Genomic DNA, 19,982 nt, shown 5'->3' on the forward strand with positions numbered 1-19,982 from the left:
AGCGTGGGGGAGAGAAATAGAATGAGTGGCATTAAGCATAATTCGGGTAATTTGGCAGATACTTCCTGCGTTTAAAAAATGGAGTCGATAAAGAGCTCAGCAACGGCCGACAACTTTCTCCATACCAGTATCTCTGCCAGAGTTCGGATGCTGGGCTGATGTCCACCTCTGGGAAGAACTGTGAGCAAATTCATGGGTTGTTCTTCCATCTAAAGTCTCTTACCAAGACATACTGTTTTTGGGAGAAGTGGTCTATGGAAACGGGTCTGGCTTACAATGCTACATACCATCAAACAGGGACCTCACTGTCCCCATGATCGCCCTCCGGTTTTGGGGCTTGTTCCTTTACTTTTGGGCACCATTTCCATTCCAGTAAATCTCCCATTTTCTTTCTTTTCTTTTCTTTTCTTTGTCTTTTTTCTTCATTTTTTATTTTTTATTTTTGAGACAGTCTCGCTCTGTCGCCCAGGCTGGAGTGCAGTGGTGCAATCTCAGCTCACTGCAAGCTCTACCTCCCGGGTTCACGCCATTCTCCTGCCTCAGCCTCCCGAGGAGCTGGGACTACAGGCGCCTGCCACCACATCAGGCTAACTTTTTGTATTTTTAGTGGAGATGGAGGTTTCACTGTGTTAGCCAGGATGATCTCTCGATCTCCTGACCTCATGATTCACCCACCTTGGCCTCCCAAAGCGCTGGGATTACAGGCGTGAGCCACCATGCCCGGCCCAAGAATCTCCCATTTTCAAATACTAGACTCTGAATGCCTTCTGGTCATAGGGTGTTTCTTGTGTTTCCTTTTTCTTTTCTTCTTCTTCTTCTTCTTTTTTAAAAATATGATTCAATCCAACTTTATTTATTTTATTATTTATTTATTTTTTAATTATACTTTAAGTTTTGGGTTACATGTACAGAACGTGCGGTTTTGTTACACAGGTATACACGTGCCGTGGTGGTTTGTTGCACCCATCAACCTGTCACCTACATTAGGTATTTCTCCTAGTGTTATCTCTCCCCTAGCCCCCCACCCACCACAGTCCCTGGTGTGTGATGTTCCCCTCCCTGTGTCCATGCGTTCTCATTGTTCAACTCCCATTTATGAGTGAGAACATGCCGTGTTTGGTTTTCTGATCTTGTGATAGTTTGCAGAGAATGATGATTTCCAACTTCATCCATGATCCTGCAAAGGACATGAACTCATCCTTTTTTATGGCTGCACAGTATTCCATGGTGTATATATGTCACATTGTCTCGATTCAGTCTATCACTGGCAGACGTTTGGGTTGGTTCCAAGTTTTTGTTATTGTGAATAGTGCTGCAATAAACATACGCATGCATGTGTCTTTATCATGGAATGATTTTTAATCCTTTCGGTATATGCCCAGTAATGGGATTGCTGGGTCAAATGGTATTTCTAGTTCTAGATCCTTGAGAAATCGCCATACTGTCTTCCACACTACCATCAGCAGTGTAAAAGTGTTCCTATTTTTCCACAAGTGTTTTTTTTTTTTTTCTTATATGCACTTTGGGAACTCTTCTTGTCATTAATTGTCTTTTTAATTAATTATTTTTTGAGAGAGGGTCTCACTCTGTCATCCAGGCTGGAGTGCAGTGGCACGATCATGGTTCACTGCCACCTTGAACTCCAGGGCTCAAAAAATCCTCCCACTTCAGCCTCCTGAGTAGCTGGGACTACAGGTGCACCACTGCGACTGGCTAAATTTAAACAATTTTTTGTTGTTGTTGTTAAGATGGAGTCTTGCCATCTTGCCTAGGCTGGTCTGTAACTCCTGGGCTTAAGGGATTCTCCCACCTCGGCCTCCCAAAGTGCTGGGATTACAGGTGTGAGCCACCCGTGCCTGGCCGACCCTGATTGTCTTTGATGTCCAGTTTCCATTCTTCCTGCTTGTGGTAAATAGTCACCCATTTCCATCTGGGAAAATACCCCTCCCCACTTCCAGGCCTGTGACCCACAAGGATTGCTAACACTCCACTATCTCCCACCCCCACCACCACACACACACCCCGGGTACCTTGCGTAGTACATGCCCTAAGCTTTGCCAAAGGGAAAGGATGAATTCGGTGAACACATATGATCAGTGGAGCTTTTAGACTTCAGGTCCTTTCTTTTTGGAAATTAATTTATTAAAATAGTGAATACATTCATATGGTTCCAGAAAAAGCAAGGGAAGTTGAATAGTAATAAAATAGAAAACTATAAATCAAAAAATGAATAAATTGAAAATTTGATAAAAGAACAAGACATCTGCATAGTCTTCAAGTGCTTCCCCACAAAATCTCATTTGATACAAAGGGAAAAAGAGGAATTTTACCAAGGAGAACCCCGGCAGACACCACATTAATAAAGCGATTAATGTTAATGTCATCAGTAATGGGACAAATTGGAATTGTGTGCCGCTTGATAGTGCAATGAGAAGGCCATATGTCACTCCTGTGATATTCCCGCCAAAGATTTTTAAGCTGAATCTAATCATGAGGAAATATCACACAAATCCAAATTAGAAGACATTCTTTAAGATTATTGGCCTATGCCTGGGCATGGTGGCTCACCCCTGTAATCCCAGCACTTTGGGAGGCCGAGGCAGGTGGATCCCCTGAGGTCAGGAGTTCGAGACCAGCCTAGCCAACATGGTGAAACCCTGTCTCTACTAAAAATACAAAAATTAGCTGGGCGAGGTGGTGCCTGCTTGTAGTCTCAGCTACTTGGGAGGCTGAGGCATGAGAATCACTGGAACCTGGGAGGCAGAGGCTGTAGTGAGCCAAGGTTGTGCCACTGCACTCTAGCCTGGGCAACAGAACAAGACTCCGTCTCAAAAAAAAAAAAAAAAAAGGATTATTGGCCTGTAATCTCTCTGGTGGTGAAGGCTAGGAAAGACTGAGAAATGATCCAGATTAAAAGAGACTGAAGACAACATATGATTATGAATTGGATCCTTTTGCTATAAAGGACATTATCCGGACACTCAAAAGGTAGAAATGTATCAGTGTTAATTTCCTGATCTTGTTGACTGTATTGTGCATATGTGGGGGTTTCCTTGTAGGAATTTAAACACTAAAGTATTCACAGGTGATGGGGCATCATATCAACAACTTACTTTCAAATGGTTCAGGAGAAAAATATATTTTTTACTATGCTTGTAACTTTTGTGTAAATATGAGATTGTTTCAAAATTTAAAAAATGGTTTCAAATTTCTAGTACAAAAGTTCCCTCTAATCACTGACTTTCATCTGCCTAGTCCTTCCTCAATGAGGGGTAATCATGTATCCTGGTACGTTCTTTAGATATTTTACTTTCTTTGTATCTGTAGGAATAAACAAGCCATGCCCACAACATAAGAGGTACTCTTTTTTTTTTTGACACAAAGTCTTGCTCTGTCGCCAGGCTGGAGTGCAGTGGTGCAATCTCGGCTCACTGCAACCTCCGCCTCCTGGGTTCAAGCGATTTTCCTGCCTCAGCCTGCCGAGTAGCTGGGACTACAGGCACATGCCACCAGGCCCAGCTAATTTTTATATTTTTAGTAGTGACAAGGTTTCAGCATGTTCGCCAGGATGGTCTCAATTTCCTGACCTAGTGATTTGCCTTCCTCAGCCTCCCAAAGTGCTGGGATTACAGGTGTGAGCCATCACGCCCGGTCAGAGGCACACTTTAATACAGGGAGCTCTGCATCACAGTCGGATGAGGATTTGGCAACTTGTCATGGCTCAAAGCCCAGCTCTGGGTACCTTGTCCTTCATTTCTACAGCCCCTGCTAGCCTGAGGGTGTCGAGCATCTAACCTACAGTTGAATTTATCCAAGTCAGCAACTTACACTTACAGTTCAGCCATCTTTCTCTGTTCTGTAATTAAGTCACATGGCTTTGTAGAAATCAAAGGGATCCTATTGCACAGTACGGTATTATAATTAATAACAATGTCTTAAATATCATATACCTGAAAATTGCTAAGAGAGTCGATCCTAAATGTTCTTGCCACATCCAAACAAAAACATGATGTGAGGTGATGGATATGTTAATTAGATTGAGTGTGGTAATCACTTTACAATGAGGCATATATCAAAATGTCATGTTGTATATTGTAAATATATGCAAATTTTACTTGTCAATTATACCTCAACCGGGGAAAAATTTATTTAAAAAAGAAAGAAAGAAAAGTGGTTCCTGCTCACAAAGCTCATTTACCAATGGCCACCAACCCATGGGAAAAATATAATTGTAAGACCCTCCTTTGGGGACATTTAGATTGTTTTTGAGAGTGATACTTCAAAATGTTCATTTTATCCAAACTCTATTTGATTAACACGGGGTACCTTCAAGCAAATACAATTACCTATGACTGTTTTCATTCTAAGTTAAAATAAAGAGAGACAAACAAGGAAATACTGACTGTGAGAAAGAGAAAAAGGTTGCGAGAAAATTTCATGCACAGTCTGGCATCGAGGGCCCTGTTGGGTCTCCTGACACTACTTTTTTTTGAGACAGAGTCTTGTTCTCTTGCCCAGGCTGGAGTGCAGTGGTGCAATCTCAGCTCACTACAACCTCCCCCTCCCAGGTTCAAGTGATTCTCCTGCCTCAGCCTCCTGAGTAGGTGGGATTACAGGCACCCACCTTGGCCTCCCAAAGTGCTGGGATTATAGGCATGAGCCACTGCGCCCGGCCTCTCCAGTTAACTTTTAAAGCTCTGTCCTGGGGAATGGAGAGAGGGAATTTTTTCTTTCAAGATTGAGTCAGAGGTCTTTACCACAGCCTCTTGTTTGATGGTAGAGCTCCCCCTCCGACACTTATCCATTGTAATTCCTCAACTATTCTCAATTCAAAAAGAAGATTATGGTTCCCAAGGAATGAATTCTGAGTGTACAAATTATTGTTGGAGGCTCGTTCCTGGGACAGGCTCTTGGTACATACACTTTAATGGTTTAAAGTTTCCTCTCAGTGACATCTGCTGTTTTTCCAATCCACAGTTCCTCCCTGTGGCTCTGACTGTGGCCATGGTTCTGGTCACAGCCTCTGCTGACTCTCTTGTCAGTTCCCATTGCTGTCTTCCCCTGGTTTATGATACACTTGGTTTTGCAGGGACCTCACTCCTTAGGGAAGCACGGACTCTGTTTTCAATTATTCATCCAACAAATATGTTCAAAATACCCACTGAGTGCACAGCACTGGCTAAATGCTAAGGGAACAATAGGGTAACTCCTTGCCCCTTGTTTGTGTGTGTGTGTGTGTATTTTTTATTCTTTTTTGTTTTTTTGAGACGGAGTTCTCGCTCTGTCACCCAGGCTGGAGTGCAGTGGTACGATCTTGGCTCATTGCAACCTCCGTCTCCCGGGTTCGAGTGATTCTCCTGCCTCAGCCTCCAGAGTAGCTAGGATTATAGGCGTGAGCCACCACACCCATCCTTGCCCCTTGTGTGGAGCCTTTTGAATGGCACAGGAGACAAATATTTAAGTTACCTGTTTAAATATTTAATCACAATAGTACTAAGTGCCAGGCAGTGGATGTCTTGGGAAATATGATGAAGTATCTCATGTAGGAGGTTCCCGACTTAACTTGGAGAGGAATGAATGAGCTGAGACAAAGGATGGGTAGAAGTCAACCTGAGGAGGAGGAAGTAAGAGAGAGAGATTGACATGCAAAAGGCTCCAGGAGAGAATATTCTGGATGCTTTTCTTTTCTTTTTCTTTCTTTTTTTTTTTTTTGAGATGGAATCTTGCTCTGTCACCCAGGCTGGAGTGCAGTGGCATGATCTTGGCTCACTGGAGTACGGATAAGTGATGCTGCTTTCCCTCAGCTTCTCCATCTACAGTAGAGCTCCCCCGAAACACTTGTCTGTACTCCAGGAAGCCGAGGTTGCACCATTGCGTTCTGGCCTGGGCGACAGAGTGAGACTCCATCTCAATAAATAAATAAATAAATAAATAAATAAATAAAATAAATATGGATTATCCTATGATGAATAATAGTGGTGTGTTTACTAATATCAGTGCTTCTCAGCAGCCCTGGAATAAACCATTCTTGATCATTGTGTTTCTTTGTTTTACAAAATGTTTAATGTGGCCTTTTATGTATATTTTTATAAGTAAGATATAACCATATTTGCTTTTATTTTGCTTTCCTTTTTTTTTTTTTGAGACTGAGTCTCCATCTGTCACCCAGGCTGGAGTGCAGTGGTGCGATCTTGGCTCACTGCAACCTCTGTCTCCCGGGTTCAAGAGATTCTCTTGCCTCAGCCTCCCTAGTAGCTGGGATTACAGGCGCCCACCACCACAATTGGCTAATTTTTGTGTAATTTCGGCCTCCGAAAGTGCTGAGTAGAGACAGGATTTTGCCATGTTGGCCAGGCTGATCTCCAACTCCTGACCTCAGGTGATCCTCCTGCCTTGGCCTCCCAAAGTTTTGAGATAACAGTTGTGAGCTACTGCGCCCAACCGAGGTACTTTCCTTGAACAAAGAACACTCTGACAGAAGAGCAAAGCAAGGGAGGGATGGTGGAGCAGATGAGGCTGAAGGATCAGACAGGGTCCAGACCATGCAGGGCCAGATGGAGGCTCTGAGTCTTCATCCTCAGAGTGGTGGAAACCAGTGAAAGGTTTTCAACAAGGAGGTAATCCACCCAATTTATGTTTTCTTTTCTTAACAGATCACTCCTTTTTTTTTTTTTTTTTTTTTGATGGAGTCTTGCACTGTCCCCCAGGCTGGAGTGTAGTGGCGCAATCTCAGTTCACTGCAACCTACACCTCCCTGGTTCAAGTGATTCTCCTGCCTCAGCCTCCAGAGTAGCCAGGACTACAGGTGCGTGTCACCATGCCCGGCTAATTTTTTGTATCTTTAGTAGAGACAGGGTTTCACCCTGTTGGCCAGGCTGGTCTCAAATTCCTGACCTCATGATCCACCCACCTCGGCCTCCGAAAGTGCTGAGATTACAGGCATGAGCCACCTCACTGGGCCAGCAATAGATGGTTCTTAATAAGAAGATAACCCAATTTAAAAGTTGACAGAAGATTTGAATAGGAACATCACCCAAGAAGATGTTTATATGACAAATACGCACATGAAAAGACACTCAGCATTATTAGACATTAGGAAAATAGAAGTTAAAAAAACCAGGAAATGCCCCACTAGAATGGTAATAGTCAAAGAGACTGACAATAGTGAGCGTTGGTGAGGATGTGAAGAAAACTGGATCCCTTAGTCACTGCTGGTGGAAATTTAAATAATGCAGCCACTTTAGAAAATGGGTTGGCAGCTTCTTAAATAAACACAGACACACATATGGCTGAGTGATTGCACTCCTAGGTATATATCCAAGAGACATTAAAGCATATATCCATACGAAGACTAGTAGCAAATGTTTGTAGCAGCATTTTTCATAATAGCTCAAAACTGGACACAACCCAAACGTCCATTAACTGATAATAAACAAAATATGGTATGTCCATACAGCAGAAGTAGATTAAGTAATAGAATATTGAGTAATACACTGTTATACTACTGTAATATTAATGTACTATACTCAAAGATACTGAACAATAATATAAATTATATATTTGTATGAAGTACTGATACATTCTGCCGCAAGGATGAACCTCAAAAATATTATACTAAGTGAAATAAGCCAGACATGAAAAAGCATATGTTGTGTGATATTTACACAAAATTTCTGGAAAAGACAAAACCAGAGGACAGAAAGCAGACAAGTGGTTGCCTGGGGCTTAGGGTGGCAGCAAGGATGGTTTGCAAGTGGGCACAAAGGCAATCTTTGGGGTGATGGAAATATTCTAACTGGATTCTGGTAATGTTTGCCCAATGATACATTTACTGAAACTCATATAACTGTATCTTTAAAATGAGTGAATTCTATGATAGGTAAATTATGCCTTCATAAAGTTATTTAAAAAGCAAAAAGATCATTCTGTGTAGAAAATAAAAATGATGGGGTTAGGACAAGGTTAAAGATAGAAGATCATTTAGAAGTCTTCTGCTTTGTCCCTGGGATTCTCATCTCTGGAAATCAAATCTTGCTTTAAAAATAAACACAAAACCACGTTTCTGTAGTAAAAGGCAGAGTAATGGCACATTCTTACACACTTTGACTCAGCAGACACAGAGACTGACTCGAAGAAACCACAACAGTTAATAAATGCATTTGGATTGTGGTGGTGTCTCAGTTTCCTTAAGAACAATAGGGCCAGGCGTGGTAGCTCACACCTGTAATCCCATCACTTTGGGAGGCCGAGGAGGGTGGATCATGAGATCAGGAGATCAAGACCATTCTGGCTAACACAGTGAAACCCCGTCTGTACTAAAAAATACAAAAAATTAGCTGGGCGTGGTGGTGGGCGCCTGTAGTCCCAGCTACTCGGGAGGCTAAGGCAGGAGAATGGTGTGAACCCGGGAGGCAGAGCTTGTAGTGAGCCAAGATAGCGCCACTGCACTCCAGCCCAGGCGACAGAGCGGGACTCTGTCTCAAAAAAAAAAAAAAAAAAATTAAGAACAATAGATGGGTATCTGCTTCATTGTTGAGCAAGAAATGTTCAATTCTAGTGAATTTTGTCAAAACAAACAATGATAGAAATAGTCGGCCTTAAGTATAAATTGACATTTCTATTTCTAGAGATAAAAAATTACTTCCAACTCTTAGCTGACAGTCCCCACTCTTGCTGCCTCAAAGTTTCACAATTTATAGGGTCCCCTCTTCACACCTCCTTACATTGGCATTTCTCACCCACCTGGCCAAGGGAAGGTATTGGCAAGCACACCTCCAGCGGCCAGTGATGGTGTTTTAGAATGTCCTCATTTTTATCCTCCCTCCTATACTGTCTCCTTTCTCTCAATTCATCTCCCCAGTTCATCATTTCTATTTGGGTTACCATCATGCTTTTCCCTCCTGGGTTCCATTATTTTTCTAAATGTGAGTTAATTTTTTATTTTATTTTTTAGATGGAGTCTCTCTCTGTCACCCAGGCTGGAGTGCAGTGGTGTGATCTTGGCTCACTGCAACCTTGGCCTCCTGGGTTCAAGCGATTCTCCTGCCTCAGCCTCCTGAGTAGCTGGGACCACAGGTGTGTGCCACCACACCCAGCTGATTTTTGTATTTTTATTAGAGACAGGGTCAGGCTGACCATATTTGTCAAGCTGGTCTCGAACTCCTGACCTCAGGTGATCCACCCACCTCAGCCTACCAAAGTTCTGGGATTACAGGTATAAGCCACTGCCCGGCAATCTCCTGGATTCTTTTATTGTTTGGCCACCATGAATGACTCTGGGCTCCAGGCCAACAGTACAAACGGAAGCCTGTCCTGTTATCTTTCTAAATATTTAGAAATTGTAAAACAAGGCTTCAAACTGTTAAATAAAATAGGTTCTTGTTTCTTACCATGGTATTCACCTTCATAACAACCTGAGAGGCCAGGTTTGAATTCAGAATTATCATACTTCTTGAAAAATCATGCTAGAATATGGAAGCGCAGAGAGAGCCTGCCATCGCTGACCTCTGGCTGCAGCCCTCCACCCTTCTCTTTCTACCCTTTGCAACATCCGGTACCACAGGAGCCTCTTGTGCACAGCTATGCACACCCAGCCCACAAGTTTAGCCTCCATACTCCTGCACCTCCATCCTTACTACCAGCTTCACCTTGGCCACCCCTCAGGCCTAGGGGTGGGTACCACTCTGCTGTAAGAGTCACCCTTGAGGGATGGAATAAGGCAACAGGCCTTTGTAAGCCCTGGAAATGGGCCTGAGGCCATATGGACAGAGAATTCTGGGGTCCTGGTACCAGAAGTGTGGTCTAAAAGGGAGCAGAAACACAGAACAAGTTCCTCCCCTCCTCTCTCCCCTCCCCTCCCCTCTGCCCCTTCCTCTCCCCTCTCCTCCCCCTCCCTCCCCCTCCCCTGCCGTCTCCTCTCCTTCCCCCTCCCCTCCCTCCCCCTCCCTTCTCCTCCCCTGCCTTCTCCTCTTCTCCGCTCCCTTCCTCTTCCCTCTTCTCCCCACTCTCCCCTCTCCTCTCCTCGCCTCCCACCCCCTCTCCCTCCCCGTCTCCTCCCTTCTCCTCCCCTCTCCACCTCTCTCCTCCCCTCCCCTCCCGTCTCCTCCCCTCTTTTCCCTTCTCCTCCCCTCTCCTCCCCTCCCCTCTCCTCTCTTTCCATTCCCTCCCCTCCCCTCTCTCCCCCTCCCCCTCTCCCCCTGCCCACCTCTCCTCCCCTCCTTTGGTCCTGAAGAATCCTTTACCCTTTGGAAGCAGGGGGAGAGCCAGAGTGGGGGGCCCTGCTGCCCAGATCCAAGGGCAGTGCTGATGGTCTTGATAAATTGTATTACTAGATTTCCTGATATTCATCCATCCTTGTGATTCTGGAATAAACCCTGCTTAGTCATGGTTTTTTAAAAATATACTGCTGGCTTCCATTTGCTAATGTTCTACATGGGAATTTTCCATCCATATTCATGAGTGAAATTGATCTCTAGTCTTTATTTGTGCTAACATTGTCAGGTTTCAATATCAGGGTTATGCTAGTTTTGTAAATTGGGAAGGTTTCCATGCTCTTCTATGTTCTTTAACAGTTATTTTGTTCCTTTTAATTTGTGAGGCATTTATAAAAACATTCTCATTGTAAAAAACATTCAAACCAAGCAGAAAAAGAAAAATGCCCCTTGACTTCCCTTCACATTCTAATCCCTGTCTAGAAATGATCACTGTTAGCCATGTGCTGTGTGTTCTTCTAGAGCTTTTCACTTCTATACATACATGTAGCTGTCTATGATTTGGTACTTTTTCTTTACCTAAATGGGATTAAATTTTACACACTAAATTACAAGATTTATGTTTTGTGCTTTCTTTTTTTCTTTTTTGTTTTCTTTCTCTCTCTCTCTCTTTCTTTCTTTCTCCTTTCTTTCTTTCTCTTTCTTTTCTTTCTTTTCTTTCTTTCTTTCTTTCTTTCTTTCTTTCTTTCTTTCTTTCTTTCTTTCTTTCTCTCTCTCTCTCTCTCTCTCTCTCTCTCTCTCCTTCCTTCCTTCCTTTCTTTCTTTCTCTCTTTCTTTTCTTTCTTCCTTTTTTTTTTTTTTTTTTTGACAAAGTCTTGCTTTGTTGTCCAGGCTGGAGTAGAGTGGTGGGATCTCAGTTCACTGCAACTTCCGCCTCCCAGGTTCAAGCGATTCTCCTGCCTCAGCCTCCTGAGTAGCTGGGATTACAGGTGTGCACCACCATGCCTGGCTAATTTTTGTATATTTAGTAGAGATGAGGTTTCACCATGTTGGCCAGGCTGGTCTCGAACTCCTGACCTCAGGGGATCTGCCCAGCTAGGCCTCCCAGCTTGCCAGGGTTACAGGCATGAGTCACTGAGCCTTCTTTCATTTTTCAGACAGAATCTCATTCTGTCACCCCAGGCTGGTGCAGTCGTGCCATCACTTCCCACTGAAGCCTCAACCTCCAAGGCTCAAGTCTCCTGAAGTGGTATGCACCTGTAGTCTCAGCTAGTTTTTTAATTTTTTAATTTTAATTTTGTAGAGATGAAGGTCTCCCTATGTTGCCCAGGCTGGTCTTGAACTCTTGGGCTCAAGCAATCACCTCCCTTTGTTGCCCAGGCTGGTCTCAAACTCTTGGTCTCAAGCAATCCTCCCACCTCGGTGTCCCAAAGTGCTGGGATTATAGGCATGAACCACTGTGCCCAGCTGGTTTTGTGCATTTTTTAAACCTAAATTTATGTGTTGGAGAACTCACCATATCGATACATATAGACTTATCTTTTCCTTTTAAAATACAACATAGTATTCCATAATATAGACATTCTAATTTAAAACTCTTTCCCGCTTGAGGGACATTTAAAGTGGGTTCCAATTTTTCTTCATTATGATTCTGTATGAACTATTTTATCATAACACTTATTACTGCCTAACTTTATCTGATTTTATCTTTTATTTGTTGGATTGTTCATTTGTTTACTGTTCTGTTTCCTTCCATTAGAACTTCAACTTCTTCCAAGCAAAACCTTTTTTTGTCCTGTTCCTGCTGTGCCTAAAATTGTGTCTGGCACATAGTAGGCACTCCATAAATGTTCACTGACTAAACTAATAAATGGAAGACCTTTGTAAAAGGCTCTTTGATACATGATGCTACTCTTTCTTCAGATTAGGTGCTAGAAGTGGAAGGGCTGAGTCAAAGGTTGTAGGCATTTAAAATTTTGATAGATTCTGTCAAATTGACCTGCAGTCTGACCAGTTTGTACTTCCACAATAACATACAAGAGAATCCACCCTTCATACTCTTGCCAACATATGTTATTAACTAGTTCAACTTTTAATCCAATTTATGAGTTTAAAACATTGTATCTTGGTGGGCACAGTGGCTAGCACCTGTAGTCCCAGCTCCTCAGGATGCTGAGGTGGGAGAATTGCTTGAGCCCAGAAGTTCAAGGCTGCAGGAGTTGTGATGATGCCACTGCATTCCAGCCTGGGTGACAGAGTGAGGTCCCATCTCTTAAAAAAAAAAAAAAAAAAAGTACCTGGCCAGGTGGCTCGCGCCTGTAATCCAAATACTTTGGGAAGTTGAAGTGGGCAGATCACCAGAGGCCAGGAGTTCGAGACCAGCCTGGGCAACATTGTGAGACCCCCATCTGTACTAAAAATGCAAAGATTAGCTGGGCATGGTGGCACGTGCCTGCAGTCCCAGCTACTTGAGAGGCTGAAGCAGGTGAATCACTTGAACCCAGGGGATGGATGTTGCAGTGAGCTGAGACTGTGCCAATGCACTCTAGCCTGGGCGACAGAGCGAGACTCCATCTCCCAACCCTGCCAAAAAAAAAAAAAAAAAAAAAAAAATCTTATTGTTTTAATTTGTACTTCCTTGATTACTACTGGAATTGATCCTGTTTTGCTTCTTGGCGAGTTAGAAATCCTTTTCTGTTAATTATTTGTTGGTGCATTTTGTCTTTTTTTCCCCTACTCAGTTACTTGTATTTTTCTTACTAATTTATTGGAGATTTTAATTTTTTTTGGAAAAAAAATTGCCAAATATCTGGCCAATATTTCCTCCTAACCTGTTGCTTTTGACTTAATTTTGTTTATGGTATCTTTTCAGTCTGTATTATCTAAATTATAGTTTAATGAGTCAAATTTATTGGGTTTTGTTTCCAACTTAAATCTTGTTTAATATTTATTGACTCACATCTGGTGAATAGTGAGAAACGTAGCAACCAGAAAGGATATCTTTTCAAATTGATATTCTTTAAATACCTGTTACACATTTATTTATGATGATAGAAAGATCCTAGTTTTCTCTTAATTCTAGTAGAATATGGCTTTCTTCATATGCTAAATAAGGGATTTTTCCTATGTGCAAAATGTAACAAAGTTTTAAAACTTATTTGGCATTACTTTTCATTTCTGTCTTTCTGTTGTTCACGGGTAGACTTACAAAGGATGAAATTGATTTCTACTACTAAGTGGATCCATCTTCAAGGGAGGGCATTCAGACCACCAAGAAAGACAGGAAAGATGAGGGAACCAAAGGGCCCTTGGGAGGGCAGACTCCCATTCTGGGTGGAAGGTCTTATTCCCACCAATGATCTGGAATCTCTCAATTATATTTGCTTGGGAGAATAAGGAGTTAAAACAGGTTAGTTCTTGGACTAGAAGTCTATCGCATTTTTACATGCAGGGTTTTGGTTTCTTAGTCTAAATTTATTTATTGACAGGGTCTCACTCCTGGTGTCTAGGCTGGAGTGCCGTGGCACAGCCACCGCTGACTGCAGCCCCAGCTTCCCCGACTCAGGTGATTCTCCCACCTCAGCCTCCCGAGTAGCTGGGACTGCACCATGCCCTGCTGATTTTTTGTAGAAACAGGGTTTTGCCGTGTTGCTCAGGCTTGTCTCAAACTCCTGGGCTGAAGCAATCCAGCTGCCTTGGCCTCTCAAAGTGCTGGGGTTACAGGCGTCAGCCACTGTGCCTGGCTTTGTTTAAATTTATACATCCATACATTGAATCTCATTTTTCTCACACTAACACCATCCCAATCTAAGTCATCCAAATCTAAATTAGTGCTGGGTACTAACTATTTGTCTACAACCCCTCCTCTTCCTCTTCCTCCACTTCCTTCTGCTCTTTTATATTATTATTATTATCATTATTATTATTATTATTATTATTATTATTATTATTATTTCTGGATAGTCAGTAGCCCTTTTGAGAAAAGCCCGATGATCAAGGTCTGTGGTTCTCAGCTGGGGTATGCAGATCAGAATCGCTTGCGCAGCTTAAAAAAAAAATACACTCCTGGGCTCTACCCTAGATTTGAGGAATCAGAATCATGGGGCGAAGGGTCAGGAATTCTGAAATGTTTAAAATCTTCCCAGGTGACCCTGATGTGCAGAGTTGAGAATACCCCAGGTATTTTAACACATGGCCTTATCTTTGAAGAACAGAAGTGACCCCATGGGGATACAGTCAGCCAATGTGACTAATTCTACAGGACAAATGGCCCAGTTTCCTCAACAAATAAATGCCATGAGATATATGGAGCAGGGAGGTGGAAGCTGTCATAAATCAAAAGACTTGAGATGTGTCAACCAAGTTGAAACGTGTAAACCTTATTTGGATCCCGATCTGAACAGACTGAAAATGGGCATTTTTGAGACACTTAGGAAAAACAGAACACAGATAATTTGATAGGAAGGAATTATTTTTGTTGGATATGATATTGGCACAGTGATTGAAAAACAAATTCCTTATCTGTTAGAGTGAAATACTGATGAATTTATGGGTGAAATAATGTATCTGAAATTTGCTGGGCTTGGTAGCTCACATCTGTAATCCCAGCACTTTGGGAAGCTGAGGCGGGTGGATCGCCTGAGGTCAGGAGTTCAAGGCCGGCCTGGACAACATGGTGAAACCCCGTCTCTACTAAAAATACAAAAATTAGCCGTTCGTTGTTGCGGGCACCTGCAGTCCCAGCTACTTGGGAGGCTGAGGCAGGAGAATCGATTGAACCCGGGAGGTGGAGGTTGCAGTGAGCTGAGATAGCACCACTGCACTCCAGCCTGGCGACACAGTGAGACTCTGCCCCCAAAAATAAAAAATAAAAATAAAAAAATTAGTCGGGTGTGGTGACACTCACCTGTAGTCCCAGCTACTTGGGAGGCTGAGGCAGGAGAATCGCTTGAACCCGGGAGGCAGAGTTTGCAGTGAGCCAAGATCACGCCACTGCACTCCAGCCTGGGTGACAGAGCGAGACTCTGTCTTGAAACAAAACAAATATATAGATAGATAGATAGATAGATAGATAGATAGATAGATAGAGAGAGTTAAAAAATAAATCTTATGGAAAGAAAAAAGAAACAACCATGTGGGAGGAAATGACGAAGCGAGAACACAGTGCTGATAACTGTGAAAACTGGGATGACAGGTATGAGGAGTTTCTTAGTACTATTTACTTTTGTATATGTTTGAACATTTCAATAATAAAAACATTTTAAAACAATGACATCATCCATAGGGATTTGAAGACCTGAACTCCTCCTGAGTCTGGTTTTCCCGATCCAGACTCCCCCAGGCCTTGTCAGCCCTTCCTTTTGGTGGGTCCTTAGTTCCTTTGGGGCGTACCTGCTTGGATCAAGAAACTTGATACAAACTTTTCCTCCTTGCCTGCTTCCTGCCCCTGGGAGTGCAGTGGAAAACTAGAGCCAAAGAGGCAGTTTGCTGTGGATGCTTCACATCCTCTGTAACATAGGTGACATTGGGTGTTGGTATCAGAGCAGGGCGACTCACCCACCGGCAAACCTAGCCTAGACCTTCCCTCTATCCGCTCTGCCCGTGGTGCGGCACATGAGCGCTTGGTTGGAACAGCAGGAGTGTGAATTCCAAGAGCAGCTGTGGAGCTGAGCCTTGTACAAATTCCTTGTAGGGGAGAGGGGAGTGTGGTGTCATCAAAGCAAGCAGGTGAAACAAAAAGACAAGGTGTTCTCTTACTGAAATACATCAGGGAGGCGGGGTGTGGTGGCTCATGCCTGTAATCCCAGCACCTTGGGAGGCCAACGCGGGCAGATCAAGTGAGTCCAGGAGTCTGGGACTAACCTGGACCACATGGCAAAACCCTGTTTCTACAGAATAATACAAAAACGAGTCTGGTATCATTGCTCGTGCCTGTAGTCCCAGCTACTCAGGAGTTTGGGGTAGGAGAATCGCTTGAGTCCAGGAGGTCGAGGCTGCAGTGAGCTGTGATGGACCCGCTGCCCTCCAGCCTGGATGACTGAGCGAGACCTTGTCTCAGAAAAAAATAAAATAAAATAAAAGAACAGAACAGAACAGAAAAGAAAAGAAATCATCAGCGAGAAGAACAGGAATCATTCTAATCCGGCCTGAGTGAAAAAGGAGCCCCAGGGCAGCCAGGAACTGATTTCTCTCTATTTTGTCTTAAAAAGTTACTGCTTTCCAAACTTGGTTCTCTTGACTTTTAAATGAAGGGTTGTCTACATGTGTGTATGTTTAATAAAGAGGATGAGAGGAAAGGAATAATATATAATTTTGTGCCATATAACTATAATTTTGTATTTTTCTAGGTTATTTTATATTCTATATTTATACTTTATATTCTATCTTATAGAAATATAATTTTATAGTAACACAACTGCAGTCAGACTGTCCCGGCACTGTGACAAAAGTCCCACTGGTGGCAGCTTTCCCTACATCCAGGCTAGATGCCTCGGTAGACATCAGCAGCCTCTTGAACTCTAATCTCTCAAGTCCAATTCCATTAAGAGCTGTCAACAGAGAACGCACAGGGGTAAAACCCTGTTTCTGGGCTCTCTTACCTGGCCTCTTGGCTTTTCCTGGATTTGCCAACCCCTGTTCCCACACACCGGCTTTCTGATTCATGCTGCTTCTACCTTCACTCCTCTAAAGGCACTGGCCTCATTTTCACTCCTCTTCTTTTTTTTTTTGAGACAGAGTTTCGCTCTTGTCGCCCAGGCTGGAGTGCAGTGGCGCGATTTCAGCTCACTGCAACCTCCGCCTCCCAGGTTCAAGCAATTCTCCTGTCTTGGCCTCCTGAGTAGCTGGGATTACAAGCACCTGCCACCACACTCAGCTGATTTTTGGATTTTTAGTTGAGACGGGGTTTCACCATGTTGGCTAGGCTGGTCTCAAACTCCTGACCTCAGGTGATCCACATGCCTCGGCCGCCCAAAGTGCTGGGATTACAGGCGTGAGCCACTACACCTGGCCTCACCCCTCTTCTAAGCTCAAATTCCTCTTCCTTCTGATTCTGCTCAAAAGAATGTAGAAAGTGGAGTGGTGAAAGGTACAGAGGCTTGAACCCACACGCTGCTTGCTTTCTGGGTTGGAGACACCCCACTGTTCACTCAGCCATCCTCCTTTTCTATTTTTCCTTCCTGCTGGGCAAAGAGTGGTTGCTGGCCTCCTTCCCTGTGCCTTCTCCACCTAATCTTTGGACCAACGCAATTTTGTGCTCTTACTAAATGAAGGAGCACACATGGAAACCCACTTCTGGGTGGCCCACAATGGGGACAAGGGGAGCACCACATTGCTTGTGCCAAATCAAGGAGTGCACTGAAGGCGTTTCTCTGCACCACCTGAAGTGCCCTTTTGGAATTGTCTTGCCAGGTTTAGCCTCGACCTCCCAGGAAAAGACAAATGGCAGTGAGTCCCTTCATAGTTGAGTGATATGGAAGGCAACGGTGTTGCTTATGCAGGCAAGTTCTGGGATTGCATTCCAGCTTCCCCACATAGTGGTTGTGGGATCTTGGCCAAGGGATTTGGCCTCTCTGAGCCTCAGTTCTTTTATCTTTAAAGTGGGCAGAGTAACAGAACCAAAGGAAATAACATGTCTTCCTTGCCAAACATGGTTCAGTGCATAGCAATTGTTCTGCAGTATAACTATTATATAAAGGATTTTATTTGATCTTTATTAAACTTCTCTACCTCCTGATTTTGTGGTTGAAGAGAAACTGGGTTTTAAGAAATTATAGGCCGGGCGCAGTGGCTCATGCCTGTAATCCCAGCACTTTGGGAGGCTGAGGCGGGTGGATCACCTGAGGTCAGGAGTTTGAGACCAGCCTGGCCCACATGGTGAAACCTCGTCTCTACTGAAAATACAAAAATTAGCCAGGTGTGGTGGTGGTCGCCTGTAATCTCAGCTACTTCGGAGACTGAGGGAGGAGAATCGTTTGAGTCCAGGAGGCGGATATTGCAGGGAGCTGAGATTGTGCCACTGCACTCCAGCCTAGGTGATAGTGTAAGACTCCGTCTCAAAAGAAGAAAAAGAAAAGAAATCAGAAGCATGAATAGGAGGGCCCCTGGTCATTCAGGACAGAGCCAGGCAAGAGTTAGGGTTCCAACTCCCAGGCCAAGGCTCATCCTAATCCTCCAACAAGAGACCCCTTTAGCACTCTGGCCAGTGGGTTTACTTAGGAGACCGGAGGATGCCCCAGCCTGGAGAATCAGGAGCTGGTGGTCTCAGGTCAGACAATCCAGAAAGAGTCAGTCTAGTCTGCACATGCCAGAATCACCTGGGATGCATGTTATATCCTTGCCTGAGATCACGACATAAGAATTTCTGGACTGGGCTCAGACACCAGTCTTACTGCAAAGCTCCCTTGTGTTTCACCTGTGTAGTGGAGATTGAGTGCCCCTGTGCTAGAAGGCCAGGGAGTGCAATGCTGGAAGAACCATTCCTATTATGTGGAGTGAATTAGAAGACAGCAGTCAACAAAGCCATATGTTGCCCAGAGTGTGGTTTCTCTGAGGATGGTTTCAGGAGATCATGGGAGACGGTGGTGGCCTTCCTTGCCTGGGACGTCAAAGGTGCAGTGCTCCTTCGAGCATCCCCAAGCTTGCCCCTACCACTCAAGAACTACTCTAAACCCTGTCCAGTTGGTTTATATTTCAGGCTTGCACCACTGCCCTGGTGGGTCAACAGTGTCACCTCTGATGAGTAAGTTTAGCGCTCAGGGGAGGGTCTGGGCTGGAGGTGTAAGCCTGGGAAATCCTGACTGCCTCAGGCTAGAAACAGAAAGCAAAGTCTCAACAGTGGCTGGGAGATGGCCCAGGGGCTCAGAGGAGAGTTTCTGGTGGGGTTTCTGAGTCTCTTAACATCTCAGGGGCTGGCCTCCTGTGTTGCCATTTTTGATACCTGCAGGCCAGGTGTGACTGCACCCTGGGAAGGCTGGAGAGAGCATCTCTTGCTTGGTCAGGGCAGGTAGGAAGGGTGAGCCTCTAACCATTGGCAAGGAAAGGTTCTGGGAGCTGGCAGATGTTGTCTGCGGTGACTCCACACTTCTTGGAGTCTTGCTCAGCCTCAGGGCCTGGTCTGCACCTGGGCAGCTCACCTGGGCTGGAGGGGTGCAGGAAAGAGCGGGGGCATTGGCGAGGGGAGAAAGGAGGAGAGTCAGTAGCGGAGGCCCCGCTGGGGGTGGTGAGGAGAGGAAAGACTTCAGGTACCTGCCAGGGAGGAAGGCGAAGGTGGGGGAGGAGCAGAAGGGCTGCAGATCAAGGCAGGGACAGGAGGGACTGTGTGTCTCTACCCCACATTCCTTCTGGGATTTTTTTCGTTCCCTTGGTTATAGAAGAATAGCAATTAGCAAATTCTGTAAAAAGGGCTAGAAATGGAGATTGTTTGTGAATTGGGGACCAAGATGCGTGAGTGAAGGAATGTGACCAGAACTATATATAACCCCTCCCTTGGCCCACCCACCTGTCCAGCGGAGTGAGCGATGGTCTGTTTGTTCTGGGCTGGTATGTAGCTCATTTCACTCTAGGAGCCCACCATCTGGACCTGGGCCTCGCTGCCAGTAGCTCTCGGTGACCATATATGGCAAAATGATATATGTGATAAAAAGAAGCCAAATTCCCCAATTGCGTCAGCCCCTGGAGCATGCAGCCTGCCTGGCTCGAGCCCCTTCCAGCCTCTCTCCCAGCCTCCTGCCCCCCACCTTTGCTCCGGAAACCAAAGGGGCTCAGAGATTG

At 44.4% G+C, this 19,982-nt stretch overlaps 1 protein-coding gene across 1 annotated transcript in view; it reads right to left on the reverse strand.

Moving 5' to 3' along the window:
- Positions 1-19,982, reverse strand: part of LOC113222267 (dynein heavy chain 9, axonemal-like) — a 136,432-nt gene that overhangs the window by 23,489 nt on the left and 92,961 nt on the right. Inside the window, exon 11 of the mRNA XM_031934295.1 lies at positions 19,346-19,457. Within this exon, the coding sequence (XP_031790155.1) occupies positions 19,346-19,457 (112 nt within the window). The remainder of the gene's footprint in view (positions 1-19,345; positions 19,458-19,982) is intronic.

Source organism: Piliocolobus tephrosceles, chromosome 16 (genome assembly GCF_002776525.5).
Source record: "Piliocolobus tephrosceles isolate RC106 chromosome 16, ASM277652v3, whole genome shotgun sequence".
In the NCBI taxonomy this organism is placed as follows: Eukaryota; Metazoa; Chordata; class Mammalia; order Primates; family Cercopithecidae; genus Piliocolobus; species Piliocolobus tephrosceles.